General features: G+C 32.7%; 1 protein-coding gene across 1 annotated transcript in view; it reads right to left on the bottom strand.

Moving 5' to 3' along the window:
- LOC106103491 overlaps nt 1-18,079 on the bottom strand; it is a 60,644-nt gene that overhangs the window by 27,664 nt on the left and 14,901 nt on the right. The window contains exons 3-9 of the mRNA XM_013283271.1: nt 8,117-8,300; nt 5,843-5,945; nt 3,947-4,068; nt 3,116-3,276; nt 2,333-2,506; nt 531-579; nt 5-16 (exon numbers count right to left, since the gene is read on the bottom strand). Coding sequence (XP_013138725.1) covers nt 5-16; nt 531-579; nt 2,333-2,506; nt 3,116-3,276; nt 3,947-4,068; nt 5,843-5,945; nt 8,117-8,300 — 805 coding nt within the window. The remainder of the gene's footprint in view (nt 1-4; nt 17-530; nt 580-2,332; nt 2,507-3,115; nt 3,277-3,946; nt 4,069-5,842; nt 5,946-8,116; nt 8,301-18,079) is intronic.

Consider the following 18,079-nt stretch of genomic DNA (forward strand, 5'->3'; position numbering starts at 1 on the left):
GCACCTACGGACACACCTGCCGTCAAACGTCAAACTAAATAGACATGTTAGTGTACACCTAATGTTTACGGTTGCAGTTAATATTCGATGAGTACATCACTTTCGTCTGTTTCGATAGTTACTGTTGTTAGGCACGATGCTCATTGGTCATACCGTACTTATAAGAACTGATTTAATGCAAACATCAAAACAAAGGGTGATACGTCTTTGAGGAGGACACTATCGAGTTGTATATATTAAGAAAATGTTCTAGAGTTTGGATTACAAAACTAAGTTCTACACAACTCATTCGGTATTTATTTATTGCTTAGCGTTTCAGAAACTTTTCTTCAAGCATTTCTTTAACGTCTTTAACATCAATATTATATTATTAAACGAGGTTTACTACAATTAAAACTTTGAACAATAAAGTATTTCAAGGTAAATTAGTGTTCTTATTAGCATTTCATAGTCACGTTAAAAATTCCAATGGTGTAATTACATTTTCACTAGTAACATAAATAAATCAACAATAAAAAATTATAAATTACCTTCTCTCCATCCGTCTGCCGCAGTCGCCTTTCTTGTATTATTGACCACCTGGAAGTAATACATAAATATGTAAATAATTATACATAGAAACTTTCACTTTACACATAGCATATAATATATTAACCATTATGTTACTCAACAAACGTCATAACTAAGTAGATATCCTCACAACCAATAACCGAATGTCGTTCGCTTCCAAAACATAGTTATAGAGTTAAAAATACGTTGACATGGTCTAAATGCATCTCACTACGCAAGATATATCTCAAGATACTTACGAAATATTCCAACACTCACTGAATTAAAAATATTATTTTAAAACACGAGTGTCTACGCAGTGAAGTGAGTACAACGAATGGACGTGGTTAGTTATTTTTATTAGGCCATTTTATTTCAAAACGTTATGCATGGCTTTACACGACTGCTCACAATCTCTTTGTGCGATTTGTTCGAGCGTTTGTTAGTTTTTTCTTGTTTAATTATTGTCGTTACCTATGTTAAAATCAATACTATACTAAAATTAAACTGATACTTTGATAGTTTAAAGAAAAAAGTTATTTTAATTTTATTATAGGAATAAGGATTCGGCTGTTGGTGAAACGCATAATTTACGATCTTCAAGTACACACGAAAGACGCATCCTTTGCTAGTAATTATTATCAAAAATAACACCTTTATAAAAGAGAATATTGTAATAGTTAGCAAGAGTAATTTTAAAATTGGCTGTTAAAATATTTTAGGACAAAAATATTTTCTTCTTAAAATATCTTCTGTTGTTAATGCCGTGTGTATTCCACCGACTAGTGCAGTATGCAGTGGCGATATTTTCAGCGAACCGCTCCCGGCGTCTAAATTAGTACCACTGAAATAGGTAACTTATGACCTACTTCGAAATACAAACGAATAGGAACTCTAAATCCTAGAGTTTATGTATGAATTTCCGACACATGTAAGATGGTTGACACAGTAGACGTTTTTTAGAAGCCATTAGCAAAAGTGCTCAATGAAAGCAGTTTTCTTTTGTTCCTTTTTTCCGCTCACAGCTTTGTAGAAAGAAATCTCTTGATAGCCCTCTGTACTGATAGAGGGTACATCTTATATAGGTAATAGGGCATCGAGAGCTTTTTTGACCGACTTCACAAAAGAAGGAGGTACTCAATTCGTCTGTATGTTTTTTTTAACAATCTATAGATATCGTTATGACTAAATCACATGTAATATTAGTAACTATCGTTAGGAAGTTGTAGGTCAAAGGTGTTTAAATTATTAGTACTAATTTGAACTATACGAAAATAATTTTTCAGAAAAAAACTGGGTCGAAAAATTGCTATTAGTAAGTCCTTTTTTTATAACATTAAGTATGCAATATCATGTTCTCATATCTATTATATAGCAAAGATCGAGGTTCATTTTTCGATCATCCCTGCGAGATTACGTATAAAATATTCAATTTCGAGGTTATGCAGCTTCCAAATACGTATGAATTTTATATCTTTTATGATATAGAGCTGAAAAGGTCAATGATAAATACATGCATATGATGATATGATATTTTGCGTTACTTTATGAATAAAATATTAATTTGTTAAACGAAATGTAGTAACTTATAAAAGCTAAGGTGAAATTTTCTTTTTAAACACTGCATTTGATATGTTAAAGTTAGCGTTTGGAGCAAAACTAACATGATAAATTGCATTACACCAAAATTGTACTGACGCGACTATAATCGCGAGTCTAGTCGCTTAGTGAAAAAAGGAATAAAGGATAGTGGAACGAGAACCTATTAATGAATAATTCCGACCTGTTTAGCCGCTTTAGGGTCGATGTTCTTGACGGCGGGGTACTGCGGGCGCGGCAGTTGGTTCGTCTGGAAGGTGTATTTCCCGGGAGGCTTCTGGCCTTCGCCCCCCGGCACTCGGGTAGCCGACGTCCCACGTACGCTTTGCTCCCTCGGTAAGGGTTTTACACGCCCATCCTGTTTTGAATAGGTTTCTAGAATTATTCTGAGATTATGGAGTTAGCTACTTTTGGACCGATACGCATTTGAATTTCGAATAAAAAACCACAGAGAAATGGATTCGAATTTCAAAATCGTTCGCAATTGTTTTTAAATATGGTTGAGTATTAGAACCTTTTACTAGCCAGCATGAAATGGTAAGTGTAGTATTTAAGAGATTAACGATAACATTCTCACGATAAACAAATGTAAACACTTGTTAACCTCGGCCTTGGGTGGTGACTATTCAAACCTTACAAGTGCCAAAATGCAAATACAATCGTTAAGAGTTAAGACAATAACGTATTCTTACCAAGTTAGTACACTTCGTGCCAATGAATGGGTTACGCAATCAAAAAGATTTCTTTGGATGGCTTTTATTCAACAAAAATTATGTTAGACTACTAATAAATTCAGACAATGCTAAAGGAATTTTGTGATGTTAAATCTTTATATCTAAAGTATGATTATTCCCTGCAAAAAAATTAAAGAAGGGAACTGATTTCGTAAAGATCTTGGGAAATATTTTAAGTGAAATAAAATGGAAATTATCTTAATGTTTTCTATAATTATATATCATGGTCTTACTTGTGTTGGATATTGTTGTGTCTGGTATGTTAGTATGACGGTTTGTTTGGTGACAGGTTTCGGCAGCCCCCCCGCACCAATCACTGTCGTCACTCCTGTCGTAGCAACTTGAGTTGCCACCAACGGCAACTGATTATATTGCGAATTTGTACTCTTTTTATCTGAAAAATAACATAGCATATTAATAACTTATTGAAATATTATTAAAATAAGACAAGGATGTTAAATAACCATTCATTTTATGATATTTCGTAAAACATTTGTAATGTACACCGTTCTCAAATCACATCAGAAAATTTACTAAAACTATCAAGACATCTCCATTGTTATTGTGTCCATTGTTTTTAAACAATGTTTCCAAATACACGCTTTGTTTTTAATGTTGTTCAATCAAGCCTTAAACGTTACTAACAGGTATCTGTGATGACACAATTAGGTAATAATTACTTTGTGACAAAGGAGAAAATAACACCCTTTTTGAAAACTTACAACTACAGTAAAATTACATGTACTAGTTTAATCAATGCGTAATTTTTCAATCCAGCGCCTACTGAACGCAATGTGTAAATGAATTTTTAACAACCGTACATTTTGAGGTACAGTAGAACCTCGATAAGTTAAAGTCCAAGGGAAACACAAAAAAAATTAAGTTATAGTGATTTTAAGTTATCATGGGTCTATGTTATTGAGGTTTTTAAGTTACCGAGGTTTGAGTTATTGAGGTTCTACTGTATTTCAATATATACAAAGATAGAAATCTTTCCTCTTTATAAAATTAGTATTAGGGAAAGAAACATTGAAATAATTTAGTATAGTAACTGCATATTTTACCTAAAGCATTGTTATTGATGGCGGTGTCCTTATCTTTAAGTGGTGCGTTGAACGCCGGCTCCGCGGCTACATTCACGTCGGCCACCTTTGCTGTCTTACTGTGCGGCTGCCTGAAACCGAACCTAGCAAATCAAACGATTAACATTTAACACACCCTAATTTACGTATATCAATCAATGCAAGCTAAGTCTGCCAAGCCATTAGAAATGTCCATAGTCCTATGTGGACGATATAAAAAAGAAAAATGTTTTAATGGAATATGTCGATGAAATTATAACACTACTAAAATTTGTATGAAGAAAGAAACGTTTTGATATTTGTTAGTAGTTTTTAACTATTTGACTAATCATTAAAATATTGAGCGCCTTGTAAAATTAAAGAGCAATTTTTACTTTCCAAGCAATAACTGTTTGTTTATTGTCAGGTTAATCGAAGAAAAAATAGACTTTCATATACCGCAAACAAATCAATGCTAAATTATTCTCGTGAGCATAAAACCAAATCAAATATCACTAATAGTTGCCTACTTATTTTTTACATACATACATACATTCCCACCACGAAATCAAATGTATTCAACTAGAATTCTGGTATTTAGGCGTATCATGTTATTTGTGGCTTGTATCGTAATCTAATACAATTTCTTTGAAAAAACCTAACGAACTTGTATGAGACTTAGTTACAAATTCTTCGAAGCTAATTTTTATTAACACCAGGTAAACAAGGGCGCCATGGGAACCATCGGATAGTGACATGACAGCCTTCCAGAGAAAACAAAAATGGAAGCAGATATGTGAATGTTACCCACGCGTATTTACTGGCGATAAGAAAATGTAAGAAAATCTACCACCGTTATAATCATTTTCTCTAGATAATAAAGCAATTGAGATTAATAAGTTTTTATTAAGCCTAGATGTAGGAAGCAATCAATAAACTTTAATTAGTGTTCATTAAATATTTCCTATTACGTAATAAACTAAACGAAGGAATTAATACGAAATTATTACAGTAAAAGGCGATACGTCAACTTTCTAATTTAACGATATCCTATTCCACTCAATTACTTTGGCATCTGTTCGTGACACTAATACTCTAATAAGCCGATTACGAAAGCAATCGTCTACCCAAACGCGTTACCGTTTGTAGTGACATAAACATTATAGGTTATGTTTAAAATAACAATACAAAGAGGCTACCGACTAGAGATACAAATGTCGATACGGCTATTCTTAACAGAATCATCCATAACGGATGTTTTATGTCACGTTTTTTAGATAGAGGCCGAATTTTAGTCCCTTTCCCTTTCCACTCTTTTCGTAAGAGGAAAGGATGGGAAGGAAAAGTAGATTTAACGGTGGAGGAGACGCATAGAAAGATAAAAAGTCCTCTTTATGTGCGTCTTCTCCTCCGTCAATGAAGGGTAGGCAACACATCTGCAATTGCTGATGTTTATGGGCAGCGGTCGCTTTCCATTGATGGATGATTGACGGTGGATTCAGGCCGCTTGCTCGTTTGCCACCTTATATTATAAAAAAAAAGATAGAATGAGAGAGAGGTGAATAATTTTGATTAAATGTTGTGTTAAGTAAAGTATTAATAATACCTAAATAAAAGAAATAATTAAGTTGACTTAATATTGTGATATATTGTACATTAACGTTTTCATCCCTGACCAGTGTATCTCATAAATATTACTTAAGCCTCACCCCTACACGATAAAATAGGTTTGGCCAACAGGTGTGGTAATCAATAGTTAATTGGAAATCAACGTACTTGTCTATATGAAACTAAGTATGAAAATTAGTTTATTTCTGTAATAAATTGAGTAAATATGGTATATGGAATGTTTTGTATAGGCAAAGCGTAGCCATGTATTAATTTATAACTATGTTATACCTGTTGGTCCGAAGCGGTTGTCCAGCGGTTTCTTTACGTGGTCGGGCGAGAGGTGTGGACCTTCCTGACAGTACTTCTTCAGCACGCAAATCCTCAGTCGACCCTGTCCATATTTAAATTTGTATAAATCAAACAAAATTATTATATTTAAAGTAAGACTAGCTGTTGCTCGCGACTTCGCCTCCGTGATATTAAAAAAATAATACAAAACATACCCTATGTTACACACAGATAAATAACTTGTCCAGTGGTGAAAAATTTTTAAAATCGTCCCAGTAGTTTTTGCGTGAATCAAATACATACAAAAATCCAAAAATCTAAATCTATCTCTCTCTTTATAATATTACATTACTATAGATAAGGTAAATATATAAGTCTTAAATCCCGAGTAAGTCGCCTACAATTACGCAATCAAGTTTGTAATATGTATATCAGTTTAATAAAATAAATTAAAATATGCTAAAACGTCGGACTTAGCGATAGGAATTTCCGTTCAAAACCAGTTACTATACTATCTTATGCAAATTGTATGCAGCAAGAATGGCAATCATTCACAGATTATACGGTTTTAACTTTGTAAAAAAAATGTAAATGGAAAATAACTAAACTGCAGTTATTTGCTAAATGTGAAACAAATAGTCATTAAAACATTTTACAAAGAGTAAGTACTCGCATATTTAGATGACTGCAGTAAAATACGTTAACTTTAGTGTCTCAAGTTAGATTTAAGCGGCGAGGTCAGGGTTACGTTTACGTCATAAACTAGAACTAGTACTTACATTCCTTTTCAAGCAGTGCTTTAGCTGTATTTCTTATTCTAAGAATGGCTTCTATTATATAAAGTAAGTTAGGCCTAGCATACCAGCGCACGAGCTAAAGATAGGCCGATCGTGTCGGATGTAATTCTATTGAGAAAACAATAAGACTTCCTTCGCTATCTTACGGCTTCCGATTCTATTTGATGACGTAAATGTATTCACTAATATTTGTATCATAAATGAACAGGAACAAAATTATGAGACGCTTTTGGCCATATTTAATTAAAATATTTAACGTATGTAACCTTCATCTATACTAATATTATAGAAAAAAAAGATTTGTATTTTTGCATGTTTTGAAATAACTGAAAAACTACTAGGCCGATTTAAAATATCCTTTCACCATTAGAAAGGTAATTTATCTATGAGTAACATAGTTTATATATTTTTTATTTCACGTGGACGAAGTCGCGAGCAACTAGTTAGTTAAAAATAAAATGACTTGGGGCATGTACAACTCTTAACTCTTCTTCCATGCATCTTTATCAATAGTCTTGGGATCACTGAAGGTAATGGTGTAAATTTTTATCTAATACTTGATAGATTGCAACATTGGTATCTTTCAGAATATAGCAGCTTTGTCTATTGTGTATGAGTTTGTTATTAAGGGCAGTAACTGGCACTGGTATAGGTCAGTTCCGGTATCATATGTCTCGCACATTATATGCAAGCTATTGCTGTACGCGTTGAAGGGATTACGGCCGCACAATGCTCGATTAAGGCATGCAATACTGCTGAATTTTCACAGCAAGTAATCGAGTTAAATCAACAGAAATTGCGCACTTACGCCTCGATAATACGTTTATTGAGGGTGGAACAATAGGTTACTGTTTGCTTTATGAAATTTCAATTTCCTGCTAGAAATATTAAATGAAAAATGTAGTAGGTAAACTATTAACTTCCTTATTCCTTTGCCGATATTCCAGAAATAGAATTTTGGTTAAATATATTTTAATTGTTATGTTGTCACTAACTGTTTTTAAAATTTAATGTTACTGTCTCTAAGAACAAGTTTAATTTCTAAACAGACTGTACTTTGTAAAGTCGTACCAGCTGGTAAATAGCTATAAAAACTGTCTGGACTGCAGTGAGTTTCAGTCACCGCAGTGCGGAGTCACCCCTACCCCTTAATGTGCAACCACCCCCTAGCAGGTGCAAATTGCGTCCCCAACAAATGAGGGGTGTAATGGAATATTTATGACAATGTTCATTTTAAAACCACTTTTATATTTACAGTTTTAAGTGAAATGTACCTGCTTATATGTACTAAAGGAAATAGTTTCTAGAAGTGGCTTTTAGCGTTTATATTATTTTCTGTTATTTGTTTTCTGTTCCGACCTGTTCTTTTTATTTGAGACCTATGACGTCACAGTATGGAGCGACTTGATGAACATTCTTATTTGATAATGCAGATGATATCAACAAGTCGTTTTGTATTTAGAATAGGTAATGTTACCTCCATTTCCATTGTTGTCGTGTTTGTGGTTGCGCGATGTGTCTGCCCTCGAGGTGCTGGCGGGTCGGCGGCGGAAGCCGAAGGAAGTGGCCACGCCGCGTGTCGGCTTTCCCTTCCCCTTCCCGTTGCCGTTGCCCCCCGCACTCTTCTCACGCTTCTTCGCACTCTTCGACTCTGAGTGACCCTGATAACAAATTATAATCCATGAGTACAATTATGATATTGTAAGCTGAAAGTTTACATCTACCCTACATGAAGGATTAATATGAAAAACCTATTGACACGTCTAGTGACTATTAAATTACTAATTTTGCTTATTCGGTTATCTAAAATAACCTAATACTTGATTGACAGATGATAGCATTGCATTGACGTGGGTATCTGACCACACACGAATCAAACCGCATACAGATAGTAATTGCGTACCGGACCACAAATCACCAGGTAAGTGGCACCTCGCACCGACAAGCAACTAACATAATGACATTGTTCCGTAGTACAGTTGCTGGAAGAAAGCTTAATAACATCTTGCGAGTAAACTATAGTAGTCATTTCATAAGATGACTTTGCATTATGTTTAAAAATATTTCACTTTAATGCATTCACTGTCCTCAGAATCAATGTAATAATAACAGTCATTATGGGGTTACCAGTGGTAAAAAATAAATGAAAGCTAATTTTTGAAATATTTCATAATATCTATTATTAAGTAAAAAATTCTAGGCAATAGCAGCCGATATACAGAGGATTGTCCGGCATTAAAATACATATCGATATCAGCACAAATTACAGTTCAAACTATCTTTTTAAGGGATGCAAGAAGTAACCACAAGAAGCTACATTACCTCAACCGGTCTGACTGCCATCTATTATGGCGAGTCCAGTGGAAATAATACTAGGCCTAGCAGCAGTGAAAATACCACAAAATACCTTTGTGCAACAAAAAAACAACGTGACTACATGTGACACCTGATGCATGCTTGATGAAAAAAGATCTTCAGATTAAAAGATTAAGAAACGAACAATTATCGTAGTAACGATTGTACAAATAATTCATAAAAAAGAACCAGTACGTTAATTTCTTTTCGATTCATAGTATTTCACAACTAATTAGAGTGAATCCGTGTTCAATTCGATTGCCAGTTTACTCTGTGCTAAAGGCTGTATGCTTTTTTCTTGTACTTTCGTCTTTTTAAATCTTTTTAGTTCGTTTCCAAAAAAAAAAGATCTGTTTACATTTAATCTTGAAGATTAGTGGAAGATAGAATCTTACAAAAAAATTGTCCACAATAAACCGTATTCAGTGAATTAAACTTTTCACTTTTTAATTTCGAATGAATGAAACGGCCCGTTTAATTCATAAACAAAAGCTCTTGAACCAGATGACAGTTGGAGCGGTGCACAAGTGTGGCAGTGACGCGGCCCTGAGCGGCCATTGTTATTTCATCCGAGCCCTCTTTGACAGATATGGCACAAACGGACGCAGGGCTGGACACAAAAGGTGCACCGCTGTGACGCTATTGTGATACATGGCACATATTCTACATGCAACGCTTTTGTTGACAGTGGAAATATAAAGTTTATCTATGAAATCTTGAACAAAACTAAACTAACAAAAGATAGTGTAGACTACATTAAAAAGTAGAGTAGTCCTATCTACTAGAAAATCCTAATTCTACTTTTCATTGTCAAGACAAAAACCGTTGGTCGTACATCTCCCAAATGGCGACTCATCTGAGAAACCATTACTCTTTGCCATTTTTATTATTTCTGTATATTCTATCTACCGTCTAAAAGAGAAACTGCTGCTTCATGTGTCTTTTAAAACTTCAAATATCTGGGCTCAATGTTCCGTTATTCCATTCATACAATACTAATTATACCATAGAGATGATGGTTGAGAAACAAATTAGAATAAAGAATTGTGAGAAATGTTACACAATGTACGACGCGTAACGCATCTTGAGAGCGGATCGTGTTGCGAGTCCATGGGGAATTAGTTACGCCTTTTTTAGATTAACAATCGAGCAGGCAACAATGAATTCAAAAGCAATACCGAGGTTGTACATTGTAATCTATAATTTTCAAATTATAAATTAAGATGGGAATGGTGAGCATTAAAATGGACAGATTTATTTTTGATTTCGAATTTAACTGCAATTAATATAAAAATGTGGTAATGTATTTCGATTCGGTTTAACAAGTTGATTTATATAAAAGGAAAATAAATTCCTTAATTAAATACAACCAATGATCATTTAAATCATGCAAAAAGTCAAATTAAAATCATTCTTATTATTGCAAGAATAATTTGAAATTAACGCTATTGCACTCAAATTTTTTTTAATCTGTCTCAAAATATGTGTAGTAAAACCATGTGCTTATGTTCAGTGTTTCTCAATCAATAGAGACTTTAAAACAAATGACGTAACAAATCATTAGCGTATGAAAGATCATTGATAAAGAATTGAATGCAAATTTCTAAAGGTTCAATAACAGTACCTGGTCTCGTACTAACAGTTTATTTTGAAATAATTGCCGTAATGTTTGTTATTGAATGCAGATGAATGGATCACTTTATAGGACGATGTTTTGTTGATCGTTCCCATTGCATTGTTTATAATGTAAAACTAGATCTCACGTCTTTAAATACAATTTTAAAAGGTAAATGAGAGGTGTATATAATGACAACATCGAGTTAATGCTAATAAAGTTGCTATGCAATTATTAACTCTCAATGGTAACCGAGTGTAAACTTTAAACATGCAACATGTCGACAATAACTTTACGTGGGATCGTGGTCAAGCGCTAGTTTATCTTACGTCTTACGTTTAGTTGGATGGATGGATGTTTGTTCGAGTTTGTAGCCTAAACGACTAAACGTGTTTCGATGAAATTTGCCGTAGATGTAGAAGGTAATCTGGAAGAACACATAGGCTACTTGCATTTGTTTTTTTTTTTTAATTCCGCGCTGACGGCATTAAAAAAAGTTAGTATTTAATATGACTAAACATTTCTATTTCTTCTATAAGTACCAAAATTAACTATTGACTTCAAAGAGTAACGCAAAGCAATAAGTTGCGATCTGTTTAGAAATATGCCCCTTTTTTTAATTAAATTAAAATATGTGATTATCATATTTAACACAATACAGACTATATGAAAGCAGACAGTAGACAGTTTAACAATTTCATGGTTAAACAACATTATTTCCTTGTATGTGGGCTAATAATGAGTTAGATACGGAGAGCACAGATAATGGTTGTAACTACCATTCTAACAACACGACCCGCGCCCGTGCGGAACTTTCTTACAGGTTAACAATCACTAGACATGGAACAAAAATATCTGAGAGTAAAATAAAATGCATTTGAATTATTGATATGAAAATATAACCTCAACGATTAAAATCAACAATAAACTTATTTTTTATCTAGTGATTAGTTAAAAACTACACTAAAAATATATAATACTTTACACATACTAAAACTTTAAAGGCAAACATTAATCAAATAAATTCGAAGAACTGTATGCTCCATACAAAATGCATATCGTGCAACGTTTACGACAATAAAAAGTAAAAAAAATAATAATTCAAACTGTTTTTCATAGAAATACGAGCTGTCAAAATGCTACCCTCTCAGTCACAAGCCGAGGTTAACGAACGAACAAAAGCGACGACTGAACTTTGAACTAACGCACATGTAAAGCTTTTAATTACACTTAAACTTTACAAACGACGATAACCGCTTTAGTAGGAGTAAAATGTAAGTAGTATTTTCATAACAGGGGACCTAGCAGGAATAATTGCGAGAAAGAATTCGCAACGACAAAATTTGTATGAGATTTGTTGGTGTACTTTACGCCTGATAAGAGAATGCGAAAATATAATGCAAATAGTCGATGACGTTACGAATACTTTAGCAAATTTTCGTGTTATGTCCTCAGATCTGTTATTCAACGTAAATGTGTGTTTGTATTTCATGCCAATGAAGAATGTTTTATCTACATTTTTGTTAAAAGAATGAGAAAGGGAAATATGTAGTTATACTAATAAATATGACTTTTATTATTGCAAAATTCCATGTTCGATCTCGATTAAGAATTGACTGTTTCTTTCGAACAATTTTAATGGATTCACAAGACTGGTATGCCCATATTAGTATCCAGCTCTCACTCAGTTCTATTTGCCGGTGGTTAATCAACTTTCGTTAACGTGATTGTCGTAAAAGTGTCATGTATTTTATGGTAGTGGCTTTATAATTAAAAGTTTTGTCATGTTCTTTAAACTTTATTATTTACTAGCTGTTGCCATGCAACTTCATCCGCATAAAATCATGAAAATTTGATTTATTTTTTACATGTGTCAAATTATCAATAGCAAATGTCAAAATGACATGACCAACCTTGACAATCTTGCTACCTTGATGTTGGCAGCAACTTATGGTCTCTTTCCCACATAAGGATTTTATCCAAAATATTTACCCCCTAAGTTTAATGGCGTGAAAACATATAGCCTAAAGCGTGACGTAAGTGTTTTATTAAAGAAAGGATTATTCAAAAATATGCTCTAATTGCTAACATCTTAAGAAACAATAAAGTGTGTGTTTACGCTTTATTATAATAGTATATACTACCTATACATAATTGAAAAAATAAAAGCAACTTCGAATATAATCAATAAGAAGATTTGTAAAATTATTCAAGTTACGCAATATAGTTAAATAATTTTACTCAATCTAAGTTACGTTAAGCAGATTAAAGTAAGAGTTCAGTTGGTGTACACGACCGGGGGCTAACCGCAAAACTGTCGGCGGCCACAAGTCACTCAAGTCAGCCAATATCCGCTTCTTACATTACCATTTTGAAATCACTATACGAATAAAGTAATAAATGTACTTAGGAAACTGTTCTAAGTATAATTCTATAAATTTTAATGAAACCGCTATTTATCTTATACAGAGTAAAATAATTAAAAGAGAGTACGAAGTGCGAGGTTGCATTTATACCAAAACGCAAAGTATATTGTTTCACTGTACTTTAGTACATCTTCAAAAGTACAATCTTAATAAAAATAGTGTTTTTTTAAAAAGATAACCATCAAGAAAAGCTTAAAAGCACATCCTACTTAAAATAATACTCGAAGTAAAAGATAAACTCAACGCTAAGATAACTAAAGAAATTAATACCGACCAAAGAAAATAAAAGATAAAATGTGCAATAACAGCGTCATTGTATACGAATTAGACTGTCAATTAATTTCCACTTGCTCTTGCTCCCACCGCCCTGAGTACAGTTAATCGTTCAGAAATGTAATTACTCATTTCTTGAGTTACAGGTTACACGGCTCCGTCTCATCGGTGATTAAACAAGGGACCTGTTATGGCCCTTCGCTAGGGTTACCAAATACTAGGGACTATTATAAAACATACGTATCTTTTCAGTATTAAAAAGAAAATAATGAAAAATATTACTTCTTACTAATATTATAAATGCGAAAGTTTGAATGGATGCATACGCTACTTAATATTGTTTTTTTCATTCAATGCGAACGGAGTTGTAGGCAAAAGCTAGTATTGTTATAAAAGTGAACAAAAACTTTAAGTCTGTCTTATGTGTTTTATTGTGTCGTATTTACAACCTATAACTAGGTATAATGCGAAGACAAAACAAGAATTTTATAAATTTTGAGTCTTTCAACTAAGTTTTATAATAAACAACTTAGTGCGTATACCTTATGAAGTACAAGGGAAATGTTGAGGTTTCAATGGTTTCTTTATTGAAAAGATTTCTGGACAATCCCATTTATAACGTAACATTTGGTGTTAGTATCGTTTGTAATAGGCTGTCAGCCCTAACTAACGGTACACGCTCATAGCTGTAACAAATTGCAGTTTGTTAGCCAGTATCTCACTCTGTGTTTCCACTGCAGAAACATGCATAGAACACAACAATTACACATCCAGCACATCATTGTCAAGTGAACTATGAAACATTGAGATCAGATTTCAGAGATTCTTCATTTCATTTAATAGGAAGTAGTTATACTTTTTTAAAAAAGATTAAACCAAATGAAAATGATAGATCACACTGAAATACCTTTATCATAGAAATAACAGCATAATAATGTTGAAGCTATAATAAATCTGACAAAGGCATAGCATCCCGTTGCGTCGAGGTAATACCACGGCAAAATCGATAATATCATCCAAATGACAGCTATCAAAATGCCATTACCGAAGCAATATGATGCAACGCACTCAAATCAAGTCTCAAAGAACAAAGAGCTAACTTGGTTTTAGTTAGACCAGACCAGTCTTATTTTTATTTTTTTTAAGGTATTCCAGAAGGTGAACAACAAGCATACAGCCACGTAGAAACGCAGCGCATACACACGTGTATGAAATTATGAGAAACCTTGTCGTTATGGATAGAGGATGTTCAGAAACTGGATATTTCACCATCCCATTCATCATCTCTTAAATTTTTATAAATTTATTTATTCTGTGAGTACCTCTATCAAACCGTAGACACAAATCAAAACTGATAAGTCAATGTCTTCGTCACTATTCATTTTAATGTTTGTTCACAATTGTTTACAAAGCAAATTTACTTGATTTTATTATGTTACACAACACTTTAGTAATATCAAAATTCAATAAATCTTTACGACACCAAATCAACGTTTTTATTAGTGCCACTCAATAACTATACTGGATGGAAATCTGTCTTATTATTTTTTTCAATAAACTATTCTTATGGGTTTTAATAATAATAATATAGAAGTATTGTTAATTGTTATAAATCATTATGAACTATAAACCATGATGTATGGTTGTATTGAATTGTTATTAATAAATATTGTATAAATGCAATGATAATTTATAGATTTATTTTTCTTAACTTGTATGATTTTATTTGCTTCATGAAGAAACAATGATGTCATTGTATCCGTATAAAATAGATACAATTCCTCATTCATTCAAAAAATTATAGTAGATGTCGCTATAAAAAAAATTTTCAATGGACATCTGTGAGATATTAAAAAAGGTAAGTGCAATAAATGAGATAGTATTTAACACACCACAAAACATGGAAACATTTTTGTTTTTAAAATTAATTTTTACACAAATTGTAACTTCATTATTACTGAATATTCCTTTGCTAAAAGTACGCTTTGGGCGTTTACCAATATTGCATCTTCACATTCAAATTTAAGTAACTTATTCAAGTAGCGGTTTTAACCCTTCTCATTACATAAGTAAACTATGCCATTCTCTGACCTATCCACTTGACCGCTAAGCGCTAAAAAATATAAACTTAAGCACCTCTATGTTTTCCTTCCTACATTCAGTATTTTTTTTCCATGTTCCATGTTCCATATTTCAACTTACGTAAGAGTATCATAAAATGCAACCTAGTTACAAGAATAATAATGTTGAATCAGCATTAACTAATTATAACTGAAGCTAGAATATGATCTAAGCTAAAATCTTAAAAGTCTATTTAAGGAAAATTTACCCTTAAAATATTAAATAACTACAATGAGACAGGCAACTATAATACATCCGGTGTTGTTTCATTAATTTTAATGAACTTGGTGTTACAATAAATCATAAACACTCATGGCGTTTTATCTTATCTTCTCAGTTTATCTTCTAGGAAACTCTAGAGCCAATTAATGTCATCTAGGCTGTTAACATCATAACTTGCTAGAAACAAAATTAATAAAAAAACTATTTAGCTTAAAATTTAAAAACACTGTAAAGCTGTCCATATTTAACCAGAAACACTGTTTATCTTGCAATGCCATCTTTAACGTCTGGATTTTATTTAACCTTGTACAAAAACGTGTACATGTTACTGGGTTAAAATAAGTTTTTAAAGAAGGAAAATTACTTGAAGTTTAAGAATGATTATTATTTCTTCGTTAATTGATAATTTTTCAACGGAAATCGAAGCTTGTAAAACTTAGCTATGCTAATAGTCTATAGACACTAACGTAATTAAATCGATGATCGGAAACTTGCTGATTCTCAGCAGCACTTTGGTAAACAATAAAGTCTATTAATTGGTGGAAAGATTTATAATTAACTTCCTTGTGCTAATTTAATATAATAAAAAACGAGGAAACTAAATGTGTTTACAACGTAATGTTTAATTTTTTTACTTGCTTCATAAAATCTTAAGCAAATTGGATCTTATTATAATTATTATTCGAATTACCACATAGCATGAAATACAATTGAAACGCACACCACTAACCTTTATTTATTCACACAATAGAAAGAGAGAGGCATACAGAGAGATAGAGAGAGAGAGAGAGAGAGAGAGAGCTGATCAAGTACTGGTTTAATTAGATCTGGCTCATATAAATCTGCTAGATTAATTAAACTAAGTACCCAAGCGGCTCGTCCGCTCTCAGCTAAATTCTAATATCACCCATGAATAAATTTTAATTTTATAGATCAGCGTTAAATGTTTGTTATATTTCCAACCCTTTCGACCCAGGTTTTTAGTTATTACAATGTAAAGGTTCAATTCATTGATATTTTTTTCACAAACGCGAAGTGTCTTTTGACTAATAGTCTCTAACAAAATTGCAATTTTGTAAGGTTTATTCTGTTCATATTAGCGTGTGGCTCATGCAGCTTTAATTGCATAATATTAACCACTTTATGCAAACCTTCGTGATTTTAAAAGCAATTGCAGGTTATCTGCATAAAAATCGCATGTGAAATGCGAATATGACCTTGAATAAAAACAACCTTAATAGAAAACAGTCAAGTTCAAGAAGTGGATAAAATCTTCATTACCTTAGGAAAATTATACAAACAGGCAAACCTATACTGCGGTCAATCGTAAAGGAATATGAACTGATCGATGATCTACTGACTACTTCGGGAGATGCTTAAGGAACGCCCTTAAAAGTCCTTTAGATAAATTCCTTTAGATAAAAGTTTAAGTAACTATGAGACTGTCAATCGATGCTATATGTGGCTGAAGTAACACTTTTGCTTGGATAATAAAATGGCAACCAGCTAATTCAATATTGAAATTCACTATCTATTGCAGCCTTTAAACAACTTTGAATATTTTGGTTAAATAAAATGCTGCATGTTTGAATTAAGTGTCAAATTTAAATGATGTTTAAAGAATTTCGTAAATGTTAAATTAAAATCATTAAACCCATCGCTAATAAAGTTCAAATACTTAATTTCTAAATATAAAATCCTTTCTCTAACAAATGCAAATAAGACAGTCTAAACGACAATTTGCGTTAAATGATATAATTTATTGCGGAAAGGAATGGAATAACTAAATGCTAAATAACTTTCCAAACACATTCACAATTCTATTCTCGCCCAAAATAATAGAGCGGCATTTTATGAACTCATTAGAGATTAATTAACGTTTAACAGACAAGTTGTAAATATGCGGTGCTCTTGAAATTCTCAAGATAATCTCTACAGTTTTTACAACATTCTCTATATATTTGATAGTTAGCATTTTTGTAGTGGCGTTCAGTGAAATGTGCATTTAGTTTCTACATGATGTTATAGTTATGTAATATTCTGCAATGCTTCACTCTTGCATTTAACAAATCGATACCGAAATCTAAATGTCGTGCTGCGAATATGTGAGGATATTTCTCTCTACGCATTATAGGATTAAGAGCAACTTTAGTTCCGATACTAAGGATTATTGTCGCATCATTGCGTTTTGACGTCCATCTTGTGTTTATTTTCATCTTCATTATCTGGTTCTTTGACCGTGAATTAAGCTTTACAATTGTTTTTTGTGACTTTTTAGATCAAAATAGTATTTGTTACTTCTAGTTTTCGATGTTTTTGTACATACCATCTCACAATGCGCTTCACCGTCGTCGTCATAGAACAGGCCGCTACAGTCATCCATCCCTGCTGGTGGTGGGCAGGCCTCACTCGTCGGCCGGGCGCCTTG

This window comes from Papilio polytes, unplaced genomic scaffold (genome assembly GCF_000836215.1).
Source record: "Papilio polytes unplaced genomic scaffold, Ppol_1.0 DF823731.1, whole genome shotgun sequence".
Lineage (NCBI taxonomy): Eukaryota > Metazoa > Arthropoda > Insecta > Lepidoptera > Papilionidae > Papilio > Papilio polytes.